Raw genomic sequence first — 19847 nt, forward strand, 5'->3', positions numbered from 1 at the left:
CTGCTTTCTGCAGCTGTGTCCCTGATGTGCACTTATATACCCATGGTCGAATGTGAAGTAATGGGAATCACATACGACTCTGGCTTCATCCTGTTTCTTTTTATCTCACACTGAGATGACACATTCTTGAACACACATTTACAATCTATGGCTGTACTGCTGTCTCGCCTCTCTGCTACGCACAGGCCCACTACTGAAGTGATATATGGAGCTGCACAACACGCTCATGACAGGACCAACACGACCGATTAGACATCCAGGGGTGCTTATCGCATGCAATAATGCACACAAATTCACTATTTTATGTTACATAAATACAGTACATGATGAACAAACACAATCACGACAACTAGAATCTAACCTTGTGCGTCCATTTATACAAAATTTCAGCCTAGAGACTCGCGATGCAGCTGGCTGCAAGCCTTGGATTTCTGCAGTAAAACAGGAGGGGCAGAACTGGCTTTCTATTGGCTCGCTTAAAGACTTAGATTAATCCTATAGGTCTTCGGTCCAAACGCCGACGAGACGCTCGGAATTATGATTGGCCACCTGTATGAGTGGTGGGCGGGTGTACTTGGCCCCTCGGTTCACTCATTTGCTTGAGGCGGCGCTTCTTCTTCCACTGGCGGAGTGGTGTGGTTAGAGGAGAGGAGTACTGCGGCAGCCGGCAGAGGCGCGGAGGAAGATCGAGCCCCAAAAAGGTAGCGGTACGGCTCGTTAGTTTCGCCGGTCTTTCACCGCAAGTATCAGAGAGCAAAGGAAGGAAGCGCATCCCCGCGTGATGCTCAGCTTGAGACCGCAACATTTCATTTGACAGACGTCTCACGGGGGGAAATTATTATAGCCTGCCCTTTTTGAAGCTCCATTTAAGCCCAAGAAAACTATAGATAACTTCCCTGACGTCTTTTTTCCTACTGCTCATTTTTTCATTCAAACAATCCCCGAAAATTGAGCAAATCCTCTTTAATTTCCTTTCCGAGGAAAGGCATTCTGAAATATTCAACGTGAGGGGCTGACACCTCTCAAGCCGTGCATCACCTGAGAGGAGAAGAGTGACTGCGCCAACATGGGGGTAAGACTGACGTTTCCAACTTTTTAACTGCGTTGTAGTCCACCTGGAGTGGCCTGAGAAGGGGTGGGTAGCCTGACACCTCGCTCTTTACGTGGAAAAGTTTCAAACTGAGCCGTGACGTATTTTGGTTGAAATAGGAAATCCCTTATTTTTGTCTGTTTGACATTGACTGTAATGCGGAACTGTTTTACCCTGGTCTCTTAGACTGCGACAAACTGGTGTAGCCGGTAGCTCCTGTGTAATGCAGCAATAGAAATGTACCTGCTCCATTTGATCTGACTTCAATCTGATTTTAACTTGAATAAAATAGGCTCGTAACAGGCCTTCATTTAACTAGAACCTTGACAGGCGAAATAGCCCTAATCGGTTTAGGTTTTTCTTTCACAGAACTCTCGTCCGGGAGAGAGCGACGAGGAGGATAGAGGATTATAAAGCTATTCTGTCCACATGTCCTTCAAATCTGGTTGAAATGTCCATTTTCTTGCATTTGCAAAAGTACACAGTTGTCATGTATGACTTTCTTGGGTTTGGCTGGACATGGTGTACTGTGACCTCCTTCATGCCCTCGCTGCCCCCACCTGTCCCCTCCTGCTTCACCCCGCTGGCACTGCCCTCTCTGCGGTCTGGTTCCACACGAGAGAAGCGTCACCTGACGGTCTCAGCGGAGGAGTCTCATCCTCGGCACCCTCAATGACCCATGCGTCATAATGCGGTTACCGGGAATAAGCGCCTCACCAGCTTATTTCCCCTTTAATTTGTGACATAACAGGGACTCGATTATCGCCAACACTGGAGGCAGTTACTCACTGTACAGATTAATGAAACGAAGCGTCCGGTGCGTCAGGAGCACGAAGATGCGCTCGTTAGAGTTAAGTTTGTCGCTTTGACTTTAATGAGTTCTCGTCTACTGCGCGCACCATTAATCAATCACACCCATGTGATCTGTTATCGATTATCGAGATGAATTTATCAGCTGCACTGAAACTAACCGGTGAAAGCTGGTGGAAAAATACAGCGCACTGGAAAATGTCAAGGAGCAGCTGCAGCTGCTGGTGTGAGCTATTGCGCAATTTCTGCTCCATCATCATCCTGCGCAAAGAGTTGTAATTTTTAATCTCTGGTCGCGTTGTGCCTGTTGGATGATGCGGCGGCGTGACGCTGCAGACAGAACACAGGGACGGTGCAAACCGATGTCATCACAGTGACATCAGTGTCCCCCCTGCAGTATCTGACATTTTTCTACCGGGAGATACGTTCAAGATGTAGGGGTGAGAGTGACCAGTGTTCATTTCGAAAGCCAATCCGGCAGCATCAGTGGGCACTGCGTCAAAAAGGATCGGACTGCAAAAAGTGCTTACGCATGAACTGCTGCTGTGTGGAAGTTTGGTTAAGCACAATGAGCGAGATTCGCTGAGTGGCTGAGTTGTGCCACAGCTCTCCAGAGGTTGCCATTATAAAAGAAGAATATGAGCATCTCTGGCGACCTGTAGGGGAGGGGAGGGGTGGGGGTGGGGGTGGGAGAATCTATGGCTTTCGCGCTATTGTGAGCCTGAAAGGAGAAAATGGGTAAAGCGATAAATGTACCGGGTATCTTGTTATCACGCGTCGCAGTCGACTACACTTCCTAATCTCTCTTTCCGTCTTTCTTCCACGAATTGGCGCACTGTGGGAAGGCACTGCCAGCTGTCCTTTCCCAAGGCCGCAGGGGGCATCGCTTGAGACAGGCTTCTGCGTCAAATCGGGGGCGGGGCCTCTGGTGTGGAAATTCCCTGCAAAGACCTGTGATAGGCTGATACAAGAAGCCACGCAGAACGGACCAGGTTAACAGTCAGCAGTAATGCTATACAACAAGCTTGGGCATGTGTCAGGAATTCTAAGCAACCAGCACATTGTGCCCAGCACAGAGATAAATACTCTTAATTTGGCCAGAGCATTTTTGAAGAAATGGGGGTTGTGCTCTCTGATGCAGCTGTGTGCTGCAGTGGCTGATGCTGATGAGACTATAGGAGGTAGACTACATTAAGGTAGATGTTAACCAAGGGCTTCACACATTCATCAGCCGCTAGTTTTCACCTTCAGACACATGACACCTATGGGGGACACACCTTTGCTGAGAGCTGCCCTTCCTCCCTTTATCCCTCATAGAGGGAGGAAGGGCAGCTAAGTAGTGACTTGTCTGCAGGTATAGTGAGAAAGAGAGAGAGATTTAAAGTGAGGGAGGAGGCATGTGGAGGAGGAGGAGGACTGTGTAGCTGTATATCCTGTTACCGGATAATCACCTGAAGCTCACATTACCATGGTTCCTGTTTCTCCTTGCTGTGCTTTGTGGGATTGGTCAGGGCGACAGGAGGCAGATGGGACAGGGAGAGAGAGGAGGGGGGGTGGGGTTGGGTGGATGATCTTCAAAGGACTTTGCATAAATGGTAGGTGTGGTGATGGAGAGGGTGGAGTGGTGTAGGTGGGTTGATGCCCCAGGAGAGATGGAGGATTAAAGAGAGATGAAGGTGTAGTAGTAGCAGCACTGATGCTTTGTCAGAAGGTCATGGAGAGGTGTTGTGGTGCTTTGAGTGCACTATGATTGAGGCGAAGCTGCTACTATTGTTAAGACCTGTGAAAGTCTGATTAGATTTACTAATTACCTCATGTGCTCATCTTAAAGTTTGTAGAACAGTGTGTACTTTCATACTGGTTGGAGATGAGCTGTAGGGACAGAGAAGAAGTCAGGAGGTGTTAGTTGAAGGTAGTTCAGGAGTTGCATGTGTGGTGTCTGCAGAGGCCCAGCCCTCAGTTTGGTGCAGAGTGCTGCACATCCCTCCCCACTGCACCTGCTGCCTGATGCTGATAGGTCCCACTGTACTATGACTGTTCTGCCTCACATGTTGCAGGAACCAAAAAAAAAAAACCAAACAAACAAAAAAAACTGCATGGTCTTTCTAACTACACAGACATCTGAGATCCTTTTTTTTTTTGGCATTGTGACTTAGGGGTCATTTAAGGTCAATATGATGATTCTTCAAAATGCTCCTCCATTGTCTCCTTCAACCTCTTAAGGTTCTCTGATCAATAATGAGTAACGAGGACAATGTCCTGTGAGGGTAAAGCTAAAGGACAAATGCCTCTAGTGTCTTAGCAAAAACATGCAGTTAGTCCCCTTGCTAATAAGAGACTAACAAGACAAAGCCTGAGCTATGAACTCAGTAGCAGTTTGTGTAATGTTAATAAAATGTAAAGGTCAGTGCTGTCTGCTTCATATATATGATACTTTAAGAGAAGATTACAGTCGTCCCCATGATTGATTCAGCAACAATTTTCCAGCGCTAACATGTTGATGGTCTCCCACAGTGAGAGCGATTCAGAAGAGTTAGGTTGCCTGACTACAACGACATGACTAATTCAGGGTGTTGTCCTGGAGATGTGTGTATGTTTGTGTGGTGTGTGACTGCAAATGTGCGTGTGTGTGTGTGTGTGTGTGTGTGTGTGTGTGTGTGTGTGTGTGTGTGAGTGTGTGTGTGTGTTTCTGTGTGTAACACCAAACAACGGACAAGGAAGAAAGCCTTGCTAAAATAAAAAAGAAGTTATTTTAACATTCCTTGCTGTAATTTATTTGTATTCTGTTGAACATATATTATTGTTTATAATGTGCAGCATTCAGTAACAATGATTTTCAGATAGTTTCTTGGCGAATGATTTCCCATTAATTCAGATACACTGGACATAACAGATCCTGGTTTGAAATCAAAGTGACACATGTCCTTAAAAAAAATCTGGTGTTAATGAGTGTTTGGGAAGCTGTGCAGAAGCTCTGTGTACATCTCTTTGCAACTGGGACTCCTAAGGTACCTTGTCCCACACTGTGTTGAGATGCAGTGTTCAAGAGCCAACAAACCAAGATTTACAGTGCTAATCTAGACTAGGCCACATCCACATACACATCAAGACACACAAACTAGAGAACTAGTTTGTCCTTTAGACACCGCAGAGGGCAGACAGTCCTTGGTTTAGAATTAATATTACATAGTTACACAATTGTATGTCTGTGGTATGAACAGATGCAGATGATGACAGGATAGACAGATGGACGGGATGAAACGGTTTAGGGGGGGCAGAGGGGTTAAAACTTAAATTGGGATTTTTAGTTTGGATTGTGCCTGGTTGCATTTCTTGCTTTTGTTTGGTTTTGGAGAGATCAGTACAGATGTTTGAGAATTAAACAGAGTTAATCTCTCTGTCTTTGTATTTATATGCTTTGGAGATTAAAGTTTTGTCTTAGTGCTCTTAAGCGTATTCCATTGGATCAACTCATTATGCATACTTGTATATGTAGTGTTTAATTTTAACTGCCACACAGTAGCAAAGGAATGTCCTTGGGATCTGTTTTAGTCACTTTAGTCTTATGCCATTGCATCTCTTTCTTCTTTTGGTCTGCTATCTGGAATCTCTTTTTGATGTCTGTTCCCTTTGTTAAATAGAAAGATAAGAAGCTTTCAAATTGCTGCCAAGGCTGCTACAAATAGGTGAAACAAATATCCTGGCAGCCTCTTTTATGAGGTCTTTAAATCCAAATCATCTATTAAAAGTAACCATCTAATCATTCCTTTGGCTGGCACCATTAAAAGCTATTCACCAAATTATTTGGCACCAGACCTTAAAGATAAATGTGGGGAATGATTTATGTATTTGACTTACTGAGTGAGAATATCTGAGAAAGAAGAGTGAGCTAGAGATGGAGAGACACAGTGGGCTAATCCAGTGTAGTAATCAGACTAGCTAATCCCAACAGCCATGTCCCTTAGTCGCAACCTACCCAGCCCCCTACTGTGGTCCAGAGTCCCATCATACTGCTGCAAGACACAGCAGATGGCCCAATGACCCTGCAAAGTCACACACACAAAAAAAAGAAAAACATATTTACACACACAACACTGATGTATTTTAGAGACACGATACACTAATGTTTAATGTTTAAAAATGTTTTATTCAGTTTAGCTCCTCTGGCCTTGCTTTAAATACAGACCTTTTTTTATGGAAGTGCAGAGGTTTAAAACTGAAAACATGAATTTATATAAAACAGCATTTTTATATATTTTTTCTTTTGTTAATGGCCTTAATTTAGTCTTTTCTGATTTTTCTTGAAATTGCCTATTTTTTTCTCTTAAAATTAGCATTAGTTACTCTACAATCTATAGTCAATGTCATGATCAAAAACAGAAAAAGACCATGACATAGGTCTCACATGCCTTATACAAAGAGGAAGTTTAAATGTAGATATGACAAATTCTGTGGTAGTTACTGAATGAAATAATTAGAACAAAATGTGGAGCATGGTGGTATTTTACTTACCTAAAACCACTTCCTCATTTAACTTCCACAAAAACAGAAACAAAATTTCCAAACAGCAATCTTACTTCCTGTGATTTCTGTCACACCGCTGCCATGCTCATGTTTTTAAAATAGGAGAATAAAATGCAAACCAACAGTTTTAGTGGGCATGCCTCGACCTGTTGTCCTTAACATGTTTGACATCATAGTTCTCTCAGGTGCGACTCCTAAACTGAACATGTCACATGGCACTGTGGATTTTGACAAGCTCTTTCCATCACAAGGCTGACTGTAACTTTTAAGTTGTACCTTATCATATTAGAGTATTTTGACAGTCGCTAGGTTTCTTCCTCTAATTCACTCTACATCTCCCTATCTCTCTCTGCCGCAGTGCGTTCAGATGCTGCACATACGGAGTGTAGCCACCACAGTGACTCACCTCTGCTCCCACAGACACAAACGCTAAAAAAACACACACTAATACATTGAGTCAATTGCCTGTCTGTATTATACAGTAGGGAATAGTGTGCAGTTACAAATGCATCAATTATTTCTTGTCCCGGCACACATCAGGGGATCTGAGGAGGACTAGGCCACTGCTGAGCTTAGTCACCATGCCAGTGGCCGTGCTGGTTGCCATGGTTACTTGCCGTCCAAACACACTCCTCAGATTTGCTCAAATGAGGACAAAATGGAACATTTAGTTTGGTTTGCCAGATCAGACCTGCAGACTACGATCAAATTAAACATTATCTAAATTGCATTAAATATATTTTAAGCATATTTTAATAAGCCTACATTATGTAATCCATAGTGCATACATTATTAATACATATATATATATATATATATATATATATATATTATCCTGATAATCGGGATAATCAGGGATGTGTCTGTCAATCAATCTGTTTGTCAATGTGCTTGTAGGAGAGCAAGCTTCTGTAATTCCAACCACGAGTCTCTGTTTCCGGGGGGGGGCTCATTACATTACCTGGAGCTGTGTGAGACCGCTGGACACCCACACAGGCATCCCACTTTTGATGTTTTTTGTCATATAAATATACTTGCACTGTGCGTGTACAAAGTATAGAAATAATCATTTTCTGCTGGATAATCTAACAATCAAGATCGTAACAATAACAACAGAGTTATGAGCCAATATGTTATCAATTTAGGATGGAATTAGGACACATCTTATCCAGCATAAGGACAGGCTATCTCCTCAGTCATTAATGATTTAGTGGCAAAAGCACTTACACACACACACACACACACACACACATACACATACACACATATGCAAAACAAATACAGGTGTGCACTTAAATTTCTCAACATCCAGCGAACAGTTAAAAGAGAAATCAGCACCATCTCGTTTCTGTTAGTCCTACAAATAATGACTCATTCATATCTACAAATGTACATACACTTAAGGAAACACAAAGACATCCAGAGTGAATATAATCTTATGAGAAAGTGTCACACATACACACACACACACTGCAGGTGAGGGTGTCTAATCTACTGGAGTAGGGTCACTCCGGGTCAAACAATGGCACAAAGCAAGTGGACAAACGCTGGTGGTCAATATCTAATTAGAACCATGAGAGAAGAGTGACAACAGCTCCTATCTCTCTCTCTCTCTCTCTTTCTCTCTCTCTCCACCGGCCTCTTTCACCTTTTATCTTTCACTTGCTTCTCACCTCCCACTAATGTTTCCCTTTCCATGTGCCCAATTGCGCCTGTCATCCACCCCCTTCACATCCATCTCTCAATCTCTTTACTTTTCACCACATATTGTTTTTTTGGCACTCATTTCCCCTTCCTTACCGGTCCCTTCTTTTGTCACATACGTGTGTGCTTGTGTGCACAGTGTGTATGTATAAATTTATGTTATCAATTTAAGTGAGCATATGCTTAGAAATGAAGGTGTGATGTTAAGCTGGCAGGGCTGGCTAAATGTGTGTTTGAGTCCTTCATTCAGTGTCTGTAAAAATTAGCCACAACAATATTATACCCATGAATGCACCTGACACACCTGCTAGTCTGTCATTGTTTTTGTGGCTAAATTGACACTTGCATAGAGTGTAAATTATCTAACCTTTCTATCGAAATATAACCATCCTTCATTCATTATTACCAATCAAAAATGTACATGTAATACATACATGTATGTGTCAACACACTCCCACACGTCCTCTTTCACAATGACACACACACATTCAGTTATGTGTCTCAGTGGGGATGAGAAGCAGTACTTTTCCACTGCATCAGTCTCTGCTCCATGGATCCTCTGCCTCACCAGGCCTATCTCATGAAGCCTTTTGATGCCAGCAAAACCAGAAAGACAGGTCTTTGTAACCACTTACAAAATTCACCATGTAGAGAGATGATTTCACATTATCCACAATAGAGTGTAATTATTCCAAAACCCAAGTGGGAATATGCAGGGGCATGTTGTTATCTGTCTCTGTTGTCTTTCCCCAGGTGTGTGTGTTTTGGTGTGGTTTGGGTGTATGTTCACTGGGGTGTGTGCTTGCTGAGCAACATGAATGTGATTCAGGACTTTAATTCATATTTCCATGCTGGTGCTTTAGTAAATATTCTAGTTTTTATTATTTATTATGGGCAAATAACTCGCTAATTTTAGAGTAAACATACTGTTAAGCATTGTATTAAAAGACGGACTGTTTTCTGTCTCTGTCATTTATATCTCTGAATATTATATAATATTCAATGGAACAATATAGTCAAGCAGCAATTTCTTGTACAGTTTTCATTCCTGAACATGTTATTACCTGCTTGTACCACTAGAGGGCGCATACATTATTTCAGTTCATTTCAGTACACAGTTGGTATTGGACATTTGAAGAAACATACTGCTAGTATATCTTATTTCTTATTTTATTTAAGTTATGAATTTAATTTATTAATTTATTAATAGGCCACTCACGTCCAGTTTAATGACATAAATCAATGTCAGAGGACAATTACAGTAAGGAGTGTACCACAAACAGCAGACAGTGGAGCAGAGCAGGAACCAGAAGAGGACAAGGACATCTGATGTGTGTCTGTGCATGTATGTAGTTACTTTCTTAATTTTTTAGTAGTCTTGACATTAAAGTGTCTCTGCTCTATCTGGACTAATAAAACATACTAGAATTCAATCAGAAAGACTTTGATGAGCCTGTAAACTTGTCTGCTCTTTCTCTCACCGTCACCTCCTTGATGCTTACTGTGAGATGTAAATGAAAAGGAGCAGGAAGCAATTAGTTCAAACCTACAGGTCAAACCATTTGCGCTTGATCATGTTTTGACGTGTCCATCAGTTTTGTGTGAACATCAGAGCTAGAAATATTTGATCAGCGGAGATCAAACGGATATGGCAGAGCAGACTGCAGGCATGGTCTTTAATGTATGGTGATGGTGCACTGATGCAAAACAGCAACCAGGGTAATACAGTTTCCTTTCATGTCAAAATAATTCTTATGATAATAGGATTTTCTCTTAGTGCTTTTCATCAAATATCTTGCTCATAAAAGAAGAATAATTGACATTATTAGCATTTGAGAAATGGAGGCCACTTCACAAGGACACAATGCTGTTTATTCTGTAATAAGGGAGAGAAACCTCAAGGGCAATTCAATAATGCCACTGCCTTTATACAGTATCTGCTGCAGTTACTAGTAGATACTGGTAGAGTTCCATAAAAGCCTTCTGGACAACATGGGCATGTAATGCAAAGTATAAACAAAATATAGTTTGTAGCTAATGTTTGGACAAGCTCACACCACAGCACACAGGCTGTTGTAGGCTACTATCTTCTTAATCTAGTCCGGAGCATGTATAAAACATATGTGTGTGTCTGTAGTATGGGCGGTCAGACAGTTACCGCGTTGCCACCACACAGGACAAAGTTGACCGATCCCCCAAGAAGAAGAAGGGGGTAACCAAGGACATGGATGACCTGAAGAAGGAAGTGCCCATTGTAAGTAAAAGATTCTTTTTACCACCGTGTGTTAAAGTGCATTTTAGGATTTGAGAAAATAATTTTCAGTTTTTGAAGAACAACCTCTCACAGGATACAATGAATGAAAGCGTATTGTCGTTTTGCTGGAGAGAATGGAAATGTTTCTCATACCGGACAAAATAATGTATTTTTGCTGGTGAGCGTTGGCCTGTTATCAGGAGGTCATCACACTGATCCCACATCTCAACGCAAGAAACAGACACCAGGGCCACCATCCCTGGCTGCCCTGATACTCTTATCTCTCAGGTGAACTGCATGGTTGGAGTAAAATTTTAATTACCTTGGATGCCATGACATTATTGGGCATTCTAAAAAGGCTACGAAGTTCAAAAGTCTTTTACTTTATATTAGGGTAACCCTTGTTTTAATCTTCCAAACTTTTTCTTGCATGCAGAAAAAAACAAAAACAAACAAAAAACCAGCAACTCTTCAACATATTAAAGAAAGCAGAGTATTGATTATTCCTGTATCTTTTCTTTTCAGACAGAACACAAGATGTCGGTAGAGGAAGTATGCAGGAAATACCAGACTGACATTGTCCAGGTGAGCTGATATGTTTTTCTCAACATGCAAACACGTTTGAAACAGTTTTTCCTGTTGCCCACTAGGTGGCAGAAGTGCACCATTATTTGTTTATTACTGTTTTTGACAATCCAGTCCCATAGACTCCAAAGTCATTGTACAGAAATACTAGAGCATTAAGATGCTCAAAACCAATTATGTTGTTGGTGGATTTGCATCAGTGCAGACTTGCCTTTCTCCTAACTCCACATCCCCTCTGTTCACTCTAGGGTTTGACCAATGCCAAGGCAGCAGAAGTTCTGATAAGGGATGGTCCCAATGCTCTCACGCCTCCTCCCACCACCCCAGAGTGGGTCAAGTTCTGTCGCCAGCTGTTTGGTGGATTCTCCATCCTTCTGTGGATCGGCGCCATCCTCTGCTTCCTGGCCTACGCAATCCAGGCAGCTACTGAGGACGAGCCAGCAGGAGACAATGTGAGCACAGCACATATACACAAAGAGTCGCACACATATTCACATCTGTGCCATCTACACCTCATTAACACATCTGCCACACTCTAGATAACATACTGTGCCCAGTGCTCCCCCACAGCCCACACTGTTTAACTCTCTCTCTCTGTCTCTCTCTCTCTCCAGCTGTACTTAGGTATTGTGCTCACAGCTGTCGTCGTCATCACTGGTTGCTTCTCATATTTCCAGGAGGCCAAGAGCTCCAAAATCATGGAGTCTTTCAAGAACATGGTGCCTCAGGTTCGTGTTTGCTTAAAAGAAAGCTTGTTTGAATTCCCTTTTGTCATATGTGTAAATTGACTCATACTTTGCAGCCTTTTTAGGATTTTGCAGATAATAAAAAAACATAACAAATGGGAAATGGGAAGCAGAAATAAATAAAAACACATTAGCCACCTCATTTTACTAGAACATTTAACACGTCAGTCCAAGAGCTGCCTGAGGAAATATTGTATATTGCAAAAGGAAGTGCCACAGATGGTGATTGCTGTCAGTCTGTAGAGAATTATGCTTACTCTATGTTTTGATTGATTTTATAAAATTTGATAATATCTCGACTCTGTGTGTATGTGTTTTCTAACCATCTCTCATGTCTCCCTGCAGCAAGCATTGGTGATCCGTGAGGGCGAGAAGGTACAGATCAACGCTGAAGAGGTGGTGGCCGGAGATCTGATCGAAGTAAAGGGAGGAGACAGGATCCCTGCTGACATCAGGGTGGTTTCTGCTCATGGCTGCAAGGTACATAGGCAGACACACACTAATATATACATACATGTACATTTAAATTCCTCCTTAATGTTGTGCACCACTACATGCTTTATTTTTTCTCTTTCCTAATAGGTAGATAATTCCTCCCTGACAGGCGAGTCAGAACCTCAAAACAGGTCACCTGACTGTACCCATGACAACCCCTTAGAGACCCGAAACGTCGCTTTCTTCTCCACCAACTGTGTGGAAGGTATTGTCACCATGGCAATAGTATTACATGCTATTATTAAGTTGTGTGTCAGTGGTTGGATTTAAAGACACTAAATTGAGCCAAGCGAAAAGCTTTACACTCATACTTTGCTCTTATACTAAAATGTAAATGCTAGCTTCTCATGTCAGAAATGATATTTTACGCCATTATTTTCCAAAACTAGGCACAGCACGTGGCATTGTTATCTGCACTGGAGACCGCACAGTCATGGGTCGCATTGCTACTCTGACCTCTGGTCTGGAGACCGGAAAAACCCCCATTGCCAAGGAGATTGAGCACTTCATCCACATCATCACAGGCGTGGCTGTCTTCTTGGGCATCACATTTTTCGTCCTGGCCCTCATCCTGGGTTACTCCTGGCTGGAGGCTGTTATCTTCCTCATCGGCATCATTGTGGCTAATGTGCCTGAAGGGCTGCTGGCCACAGTCACTGTAAATGAATAATTACATATGTCTTTTCACTTTGCACTGAATTAGCATACTTTATTTATTTTAATATATGCAGTTAGATGTAATTGCTTACTCGTTTTTTGTTTTTGTTTTTTTTTTATATTAACACCTAATTTCAAGTTTTCATCTTGTAAGATTCTAAAAAACATTTGATTGACTACTATCTCACTTTTGTTTAGCATAAAATATAGAAATTCTCCCTTACAGCTTCATAGTTGATACATGGAACTATAATAATCCACAGGTATGTCTGACCCTGACTGCCAAACGTATGGCTAAGAAGAACTGCCTGGTGAAGAACTTGGAGGCTGTGGAAACCCTCGGCTCCACCTCGACCATCTGCTCTGACAAGACAGGCACCCTGACCCAGAATCGGATGACAGTGGCCCACATGTGGTTTGACAACCAGATCCATGAGGCAGACACCACCGAGGACCAGTCTGGTTAGTGAGGAGAGGGCAAACACTGAGATCTGAAATATGTGGTTATTATAAAAAGGGTTAAACAATTACTCCTGGAGTGATTCATGACCACTGTTATCTTCTTTGTCCAGGTGCCTCATTTGATAAGAGTTCGGTAACATGGCTGTCTCTGGCTCGTATCGCCGCCCTGTGTAACCGCGCGGCGTTCAAAGCAGGACAAGAGTCAGTGGCCATCCTGAAGCGCGATGTTGCTGGCGATGCCTCAGAGTCGGCCCTGTTGAAGTGTATCGAGCTCTCCTGTGGCTCAGTCAGGATGATGAGGGAAAAGAACAAGAAGGTGGCTGAGATCCCCTTTAACTCCACCAACAAGTACCAGGTAAGTAATTGTAGAATATTCCTGTACACAAAAAATACTATTAATATCAGTGCACATGATTCAAACATATCAGAGGGTTTCATATTAACTTTCATTTCTGTACTCCTTCTCTAGCTATCAGTGCATGAGACAGAGGATCCTAATGACAACCGTTATCTGCTGGTAATGAAGGGAGCCCCTGAGAGGATCTTAGACCGTTGCTCCACCATAATGCTGCAGGGCAAGGAGCAGCCTATGGATGAGGAGATGAAGGAAGCTTTCCAGAATGCCTACATGGAGCTGGGAGGACTGGGAGAGAGAGTACTAGGTAAGGCTAGGTAGAACTGCAGAGAAGAATTATGGATGGTCAAGGATACAGAGGAAAAGTTAAACATATCAAAATTTCAAATGGGCAAAATATTACAACTCTTACTTTCTGGCTAGTTCTTATTACTTAATAGTTTATCAGCAGCTGTAAGAAAGAAAAAATAAGGACAGAAGATTTGAGTTGACTTTTAGACATTTCTGGACATCACAAATCAAACTCTGACTTTTTTGTTCCTTCCAGGTTTCTGCCACTTGCTGCTTCCAGAAGACCAGTATCCCAAGGGATTTGCCTTTGACACAGATGATGTCAACTTCCAAACAGACAACCTTTGCTTTGTTGGGCTCATGTCCATGATCGACCCTCCCCGTGCTGCTGTGCCTGATGCTGTTGGAAAATGCAGATCTGCTGGTATCAAGGTGAGTTTTTTAACAGTCTTCCTATAAAATCTCTTATTTCCTTACAGTATATTTATAAGAAGTCTTTGAAATGTCAATGATGTTGCTCTTGTTGTTGTAGGTCATTATGGTCACTGGAGATCATCCAATCACCGCCAAGGCCATCGCTAAGGGAGTGGGCATCATCTCAGAAGGCAATGAGACGGTCGAGGACATTGCAGCTCGTCTCAACATACCTGTCAGCCAGGTCAACCCCAGGTAAGACCTTAACTTTAACACCAGGTATAAAACCCTAGTCTCAGGTAACTAAAACCCTAAACCTAATGTGTTTTATTTTCTGTGTTCAGGGATGCTAAGGCCTGCGTGATCCATGGTACAGACCTAAAAGATTTATCTCAGGAACAGATGGACGACATCCTAAGGAATCACACCGAAATTGTGTTTGCCAGGACCTCCCCACAGCAGAAACTCATCATTGTAGAGGGCTGCCAGAGACAGGTTGGAAGGCTTTAAAAGATGTTTCTTTAATAAAGATGTTTCTTAAATAAAAAGTTAAATACAGACAATACCACTTTTTTATTTATTTATTTATTTATTTTTTAAAATTACACCGCACTGGGTTCAGGGCCTATTCTTATAATATATTATTACACTGTCATGACAGCAGATGGCGCTAGTTGTCTGTTGACTGACTAGTCTCTCACTGATAGGACAATCTTTTTTTTCTTTTCAATGTGAGATGATTCATTTGATCATAAAATATTGGCTCATTAAAATTAAATGAATTTATTTTTTGGCTTATTTAGATAATAATCTTGTTGATATGCATGTAAAGAATATTAACATTAAAATAAATCATTTCTTAAAATAAACAATAATAAACTCAACAAATAAGGGGAAATGCATAGACTTTTTAATGCTATATAACCTTCTGCTTTTCCATGTTTCTCATTTCTGTCTCTCAGGGTGCCATTGTAGCTGTTACAGGTGATGGTGTGAATGACTCTCCAGCACTGAAAAAGGCTGACATTGGTGTTGCCATGGGAATCTCAGGCTCCGATGTGTCCAAACAGGCTGCAGACATGATCTTGTTGGATGATAACTTTGCCTCTATTGTGACAGGAGTGGAAGAAGGTGAAAATATGCAACAAACATTTAAACCAAACATTTAAACCAATAAAGGGCTTATGAGGAAACAATCTAAAAATTATGGAAAATAAGAATGAAAGGAAATGTTTTATGCAGATTAACTAAAAGAAATATTCTGACACAGAAGCAGAGCTAGGTTGTCGTGAAAGCGATCCTATATCACCAGATGCACACGTGGTTTCTGAGGTCTGAAACAGTAGGACATAGCTCATGTCTGTTCTTCTCCCTTCAGGACGTTTGATCTTTGATAACCTCAAAAAGTCCATTGCGTACACGTTGACCAGCAACATCCCAGAGATCACCCCCTTCTTGCTGTTCATCATCGTCAACATTCCCCTGCCTCTAGGAACCATCACCATCCTCTGTATTGACCTGGGAACTGACATGGTGAGAGCTGATGAAAACTCAGAGAATACATCTTTAGGCTCAAAAACAGGCATTTCTGCATCCAGCACCTGACGATATGAAACGTCATACAGTACTAAAAGGTCAGATTTCTTGGTCTTCCCTCAGGTACCAGCTATCTCCCTGGCTTACGAAGCAGCTGAGAGCGACATCATGAAGCGTCAGCCCAGGAACCCATTCAGGGACAAGCTGGTGAATGAGAGGCTTATCAGCATTGCCTATGGACAAATTGGTAGGTGAATTGAAGATTGTGGACCATTGATCCAGGCTGTGAATTGTCTTTGATCTGGATCTGGAAGTTTGATCTTGCTTGCTTGAAAGTAATTTTGTGTTATACATCAACTTTATCCCCCCTTTACTTTTCACAAACAACAGCTGGATGATCTTGGACCTTCAGCAATTGTTTTTGTAATAACTATATAAAGGAAGTTAGAAAACTTACAAACCTGCTACTTAATCTCTCTTTATGTATGTTGTTCCTCAGGTATGATCCAGGCTCTGGGAGGTTTCTTCTCCTACTTTGTCATCTTGGCTGAAAATGGTTTCCTGCCCAGTCGACTAGTAGGCATTAGGCTCAACTGGGACGACCGCGCTGTCAACGACCTGGAAGACAGCTATGGACAGCAGTGGGTAAGTGTGTAGTTTTTATGAGAGTTCAAATGAGAATGTTTGTATTTTCTGGTTTTGCTACTGAATCATATTGTCTATCTGTGAACACTCAGACATATGAGCAGAGGAAGATTGTGGAGTTCACGTGCCACACAGCCTTCTTTGTCAGTATTGTAGTAGTGCAGTGGGCTGATGTCATCATCTGCAAGACCAGACGTAACTCAGTGTTCCAGCAGGGCATGAAGTGAGTCCAGCAGCTCTGCAGTTGTATTAATAAACCTATATTAGTTGTTTCATTGCAAAAAATGTCATTTCTAATTTTTGAATTTGTCTGTCATCGTTTCTTTTCTTCAATATTTGCTGTGTTTCTCACCCCAGGAACAAGATCTTGATATTCGGCCTGTTTGAGGAAACAGCCCTTGCTGCCTTCCTGTCATACTGCCCAGGCATGGATGTGGCTCTCAGGATGTATCCTCTAAAGTGAGCACCATTACCACATGTGTCAAATAGGCCACTGTATACAGGGTTGCAGCCATTGCAGTCTCTAACTCAGCGACAGAAAGACATATAGTGTAATATGGGCACATTATTGTTTTAATCATGCTTGTTCTCGTCTTGCCCACAGGCCTACCTGGTGGTTTTGTGCATTCCCCTATAGTTTTCTCATCTTTGTGTATGATGAAGTTCGAAAACTTCTACTCCGTCGGAACCCTGGAGGTAAGTGCTTCACCTCTAAAAACCCAGTTTCTTTAAAGAATATGGTGACAGCATGTTGTGAAGACCTCAGGAAGTCATATGTTTTCATGTAGTTTAATCAAATGAGCTACAGTGTGTTCATTTGAGAGCTTTTCTATACTTAAGCTAACTGACTGTTGGCAGAGACTTTAGTCATGAGAGTGGTTTCAGTTTTTGCAACATGCATCTGAATGAATACTAATAAAATCTCATAAAATGTGAGTGTTAAATGAACTTTTTTCCTCTGTTTATTTTTTATCTTGTTTGTACTCCAGGTTGGGTGGAAAAGGAAACATATTATTGATCAACAGATCATCTTTACTCAAACCCCCTACATTTTCCACTTATTTCTCCCCCATCAGTCCATCCCCGACAAAACACACCTCCAGATGTCCTGCCCCTTAAAGACAAAAACCGCTTTGAAGCAATTTTCATCACAACTGCCCCAAAGATTAAAAACAGCAAAAGCACCTTTACAACTTTCTACATTGACCTGCCCCTCCTTTCTCCTCATCTCCTATGATACTCTTTGCATGTTTTCCCTCACTGCTGTGTACATCTGTATACAATCAATATATCTACCAAACGGCAGCTGCATATTGTGTATGTAGATTTGAATGAGCTAAGGATTCAAAGGGAGTGTTTATGCTCTGCAAAAAGGACCATCCTGCTCCTCCCTGTTCTTCTCCTGCCCCCCCCCCCCCCCCCCCCGCCTTTTTCTGTACCTTCGTTCCTCCTTGCCAACCTTTTGCTTGTCCTCCAGTCACACACAATATCAAGATTACACAATGAGATCCCACCACCAACACCACTTCGAGTGCTGCCTCGCGCCTCCATCTCCTGTCTGTGGAGGACCAGCGGCGTGGTCATCTCTTTGTCGTTCTCACTGCGTCCCTTTTCCTTGTCTTCTGTTCTGAATGGCCACAGTGTTGTTTTTTAATATGTGGGTTAGGGGGATTTTGATTATTTTACTTGTCTTTTTTATTTATAAGATGGGAGGTGGGGGGTATGTGAGACCTTGTTTTCCTCATTTAGGCCTAACAAAGCACACCCCATGGGGTCCTGTCACCCTTCTCTCTCCCTATGTCTCTCACACCCCTCCACTCCCCACCCTTCTGCCCTGTTTGTCTCTGTTTATGTGCACTGTGTGAACCATTGTCCTTGTTAATAACTATTACAATACAACCCCCAAGATGGTAAATCTTTCTGTGTGCTCTAGGAAATCTATATAATTCTATACTGAATTTAAACTAAACAATAAAAACACACAGAAAACAGTTCAAGAGAGACATTTGTGACAAAGAACATCAACAATATTGGTGAGATAAGAAAAAGTGAGACAGTCATGTCTCTTGTTTTGTTTTTTGTTTGATTTCAGTTATTTATGCTGGTTTTCCAGGAGATGATAACAGAGCAGGGTTTTAGGTTGTGTTTTTACCAAAAGACACAAGCCACCATCCAAGGCTTTCAGGTTCCTGTCACTGCAGGTGTGCTGGTATGATTTGGTGCAGTGTGTTATGATGTGGTGTGTGGTGATGATGAGTTCATGTTCCTGGGTTCTGTTACCGGACCAAATCGAGGTCTGGTTCATTCCAGGACCTGGTGCAATCCGGTCCAGCTTGGGTCTGTGTGCATGTATGTGTTGGAGAAAAGTGAAGGGCCAGCGGTTTCAGGCTGGGTCTATCTCAGATGACTGAAAAGGTTGAAATACAAAAAAAATATAAATAAATAAATAAAAATACACAACTAGTAGAACATGTGTGTCAAATAAATTAAATCAACACCAATAAAATATCTAGAACATTTAATACAACCTAGACCTGTCTGTGTGTCTTTCTGTAGCTGCTTTCAGTCTTGCTTATCATTACTCATAAAAGTTACTTTACTATAAAACTACAAAAACTTACATCACTATAAAATTGATAAAACATACCCGTTACATATTGTGTGTCTATGTAATAAATTTAATACATTTCCTTGGTGTAGCTGTGCAATCACACAATGTTATGTTTGGAAGAGAAATATTTAACTTTAGTCTCTCATACTGTGTCTGACTGCAATAACGACTACTTGCCCTCTGTGTATCCTGGGGGACTTTGACCACATAAATTAATAGCTTCATTAATTAATTACAATAAAAAGCAACAACACCCAAATTTTAAACCACATATTTGTCATGTTTTTTTCCCATCACACGATGAAATGAATGCACGATAACAAAATGCATATGTAAGCTGATATTAGATTAAAACCTAAGTGTAGCACAGCAGAACTGTGAACATAGAGACACAAGGGTAGAATGCCACCTAGTGTTACCGTTTAATATGCACTTGAAGCTGCAAACTGCATAATGTTAAAATGCTATAGGGGGAAAAGTTGGCAGCAGTTCAGGGTAATGCACCAAACCACTCTGTAAATGTGTCGGCCCTCTGCCTGTGACATCGACACAGATGAGCTTTAGGATAAGAAACGCTGTCAGCAAAAGAGTCTCACAAAATGGACAGCGTCTTAAAATTTTCTGAAACTCATTTTACAATACTATAAGAAATTGGTAGATGAATGTTC

At 41.8% G+C, this 19847-nt stretch overlaps 1 protein-coding gene across 2 annotated transcripts; it reads left to right on the forward strand.

Moving 5' to 3' along the window:
• The first annotated feature begins 634 nt into the window (after window positions 1–634).
• atp1a3b (ATPase Na+/K+ transporting subunit alpha 3b) lies at window positions 635–19099 on the forward strand. Of its 2 annotated transcripts, none has more exons than XM_026317442.2 (22): window positions 635–1072; window positions 10266–10382; window positions 10908–10967; window positions 11216–11419; window positions 11582–11695; window positions 12059–12193; window positions 12296–12413; window positions 12598–12866; window positions 13129–13327; window positions 13438–13682; window positions 13797–13989; window positions 14230–14405; window positions 14506–14642; window positions 14732–14882; window positions 15350–15518; window positions 15766–15920; window positions 16047–16170; window positions 16423–16568; window positions 16661–16791; window positions 16926–17027; window positions 17173–17264; window positions 17558–19099. In XM_026317442.2, exons 1-22 carry the CDS (start codon window positions 1067–1069, stop codon window positions 17584–17586), a joined length of 3072 nt encoding a protein of 1023 aa, XP_026173227.1. In that variant the 5' UTR covers window positions 635–1066; the 3' UTR covers window positions 17587–19099. The 2 variants fall into 2 exon arrangements, with proteins under 2 accessions (XP_026173227.1, XP_026173228.1); XM_026317443.2 differs by having other exon boundaries at window positions 10305–10382.
• The last annotated feature ends 748 nt before the right edge of the window (window positions 19100–19847 follow it).

Source organism: Mastacembelus armatus, chromosome 16 (genome assembly GCF_900324485.2).
Source record: "Mastacembelus armatus chromosome 16, fMasArm1.2, whole genome shotgun sequence".
In the NCBI taxonomy this organism is placed as follows: Eukaryota; Metazoa; Chordata; class Actinopteri; order Synbranchiformes; family Mastacembelidae; genus Mastacembelus; species Mastacembelus armatus.

Coding starts and splice junctions, on each gene's coding strand:
- atp1a3b (XM_026317442.2), top strand. Junction 12,194..12,295: donor TTTCTGCTCATGGCTGCAAG/GTACATAGGCAG, acceptor CTTTCCTAATAG/GTAGATAATTCCTCCCTGAC. Junction 14,406..14,505: donor GCAGATCTGCTGGTATCAAG/GTGAGTTTTTTA, acceptor TTGTTGTTGTAG/GTCATTATGGTCACTGGAGA.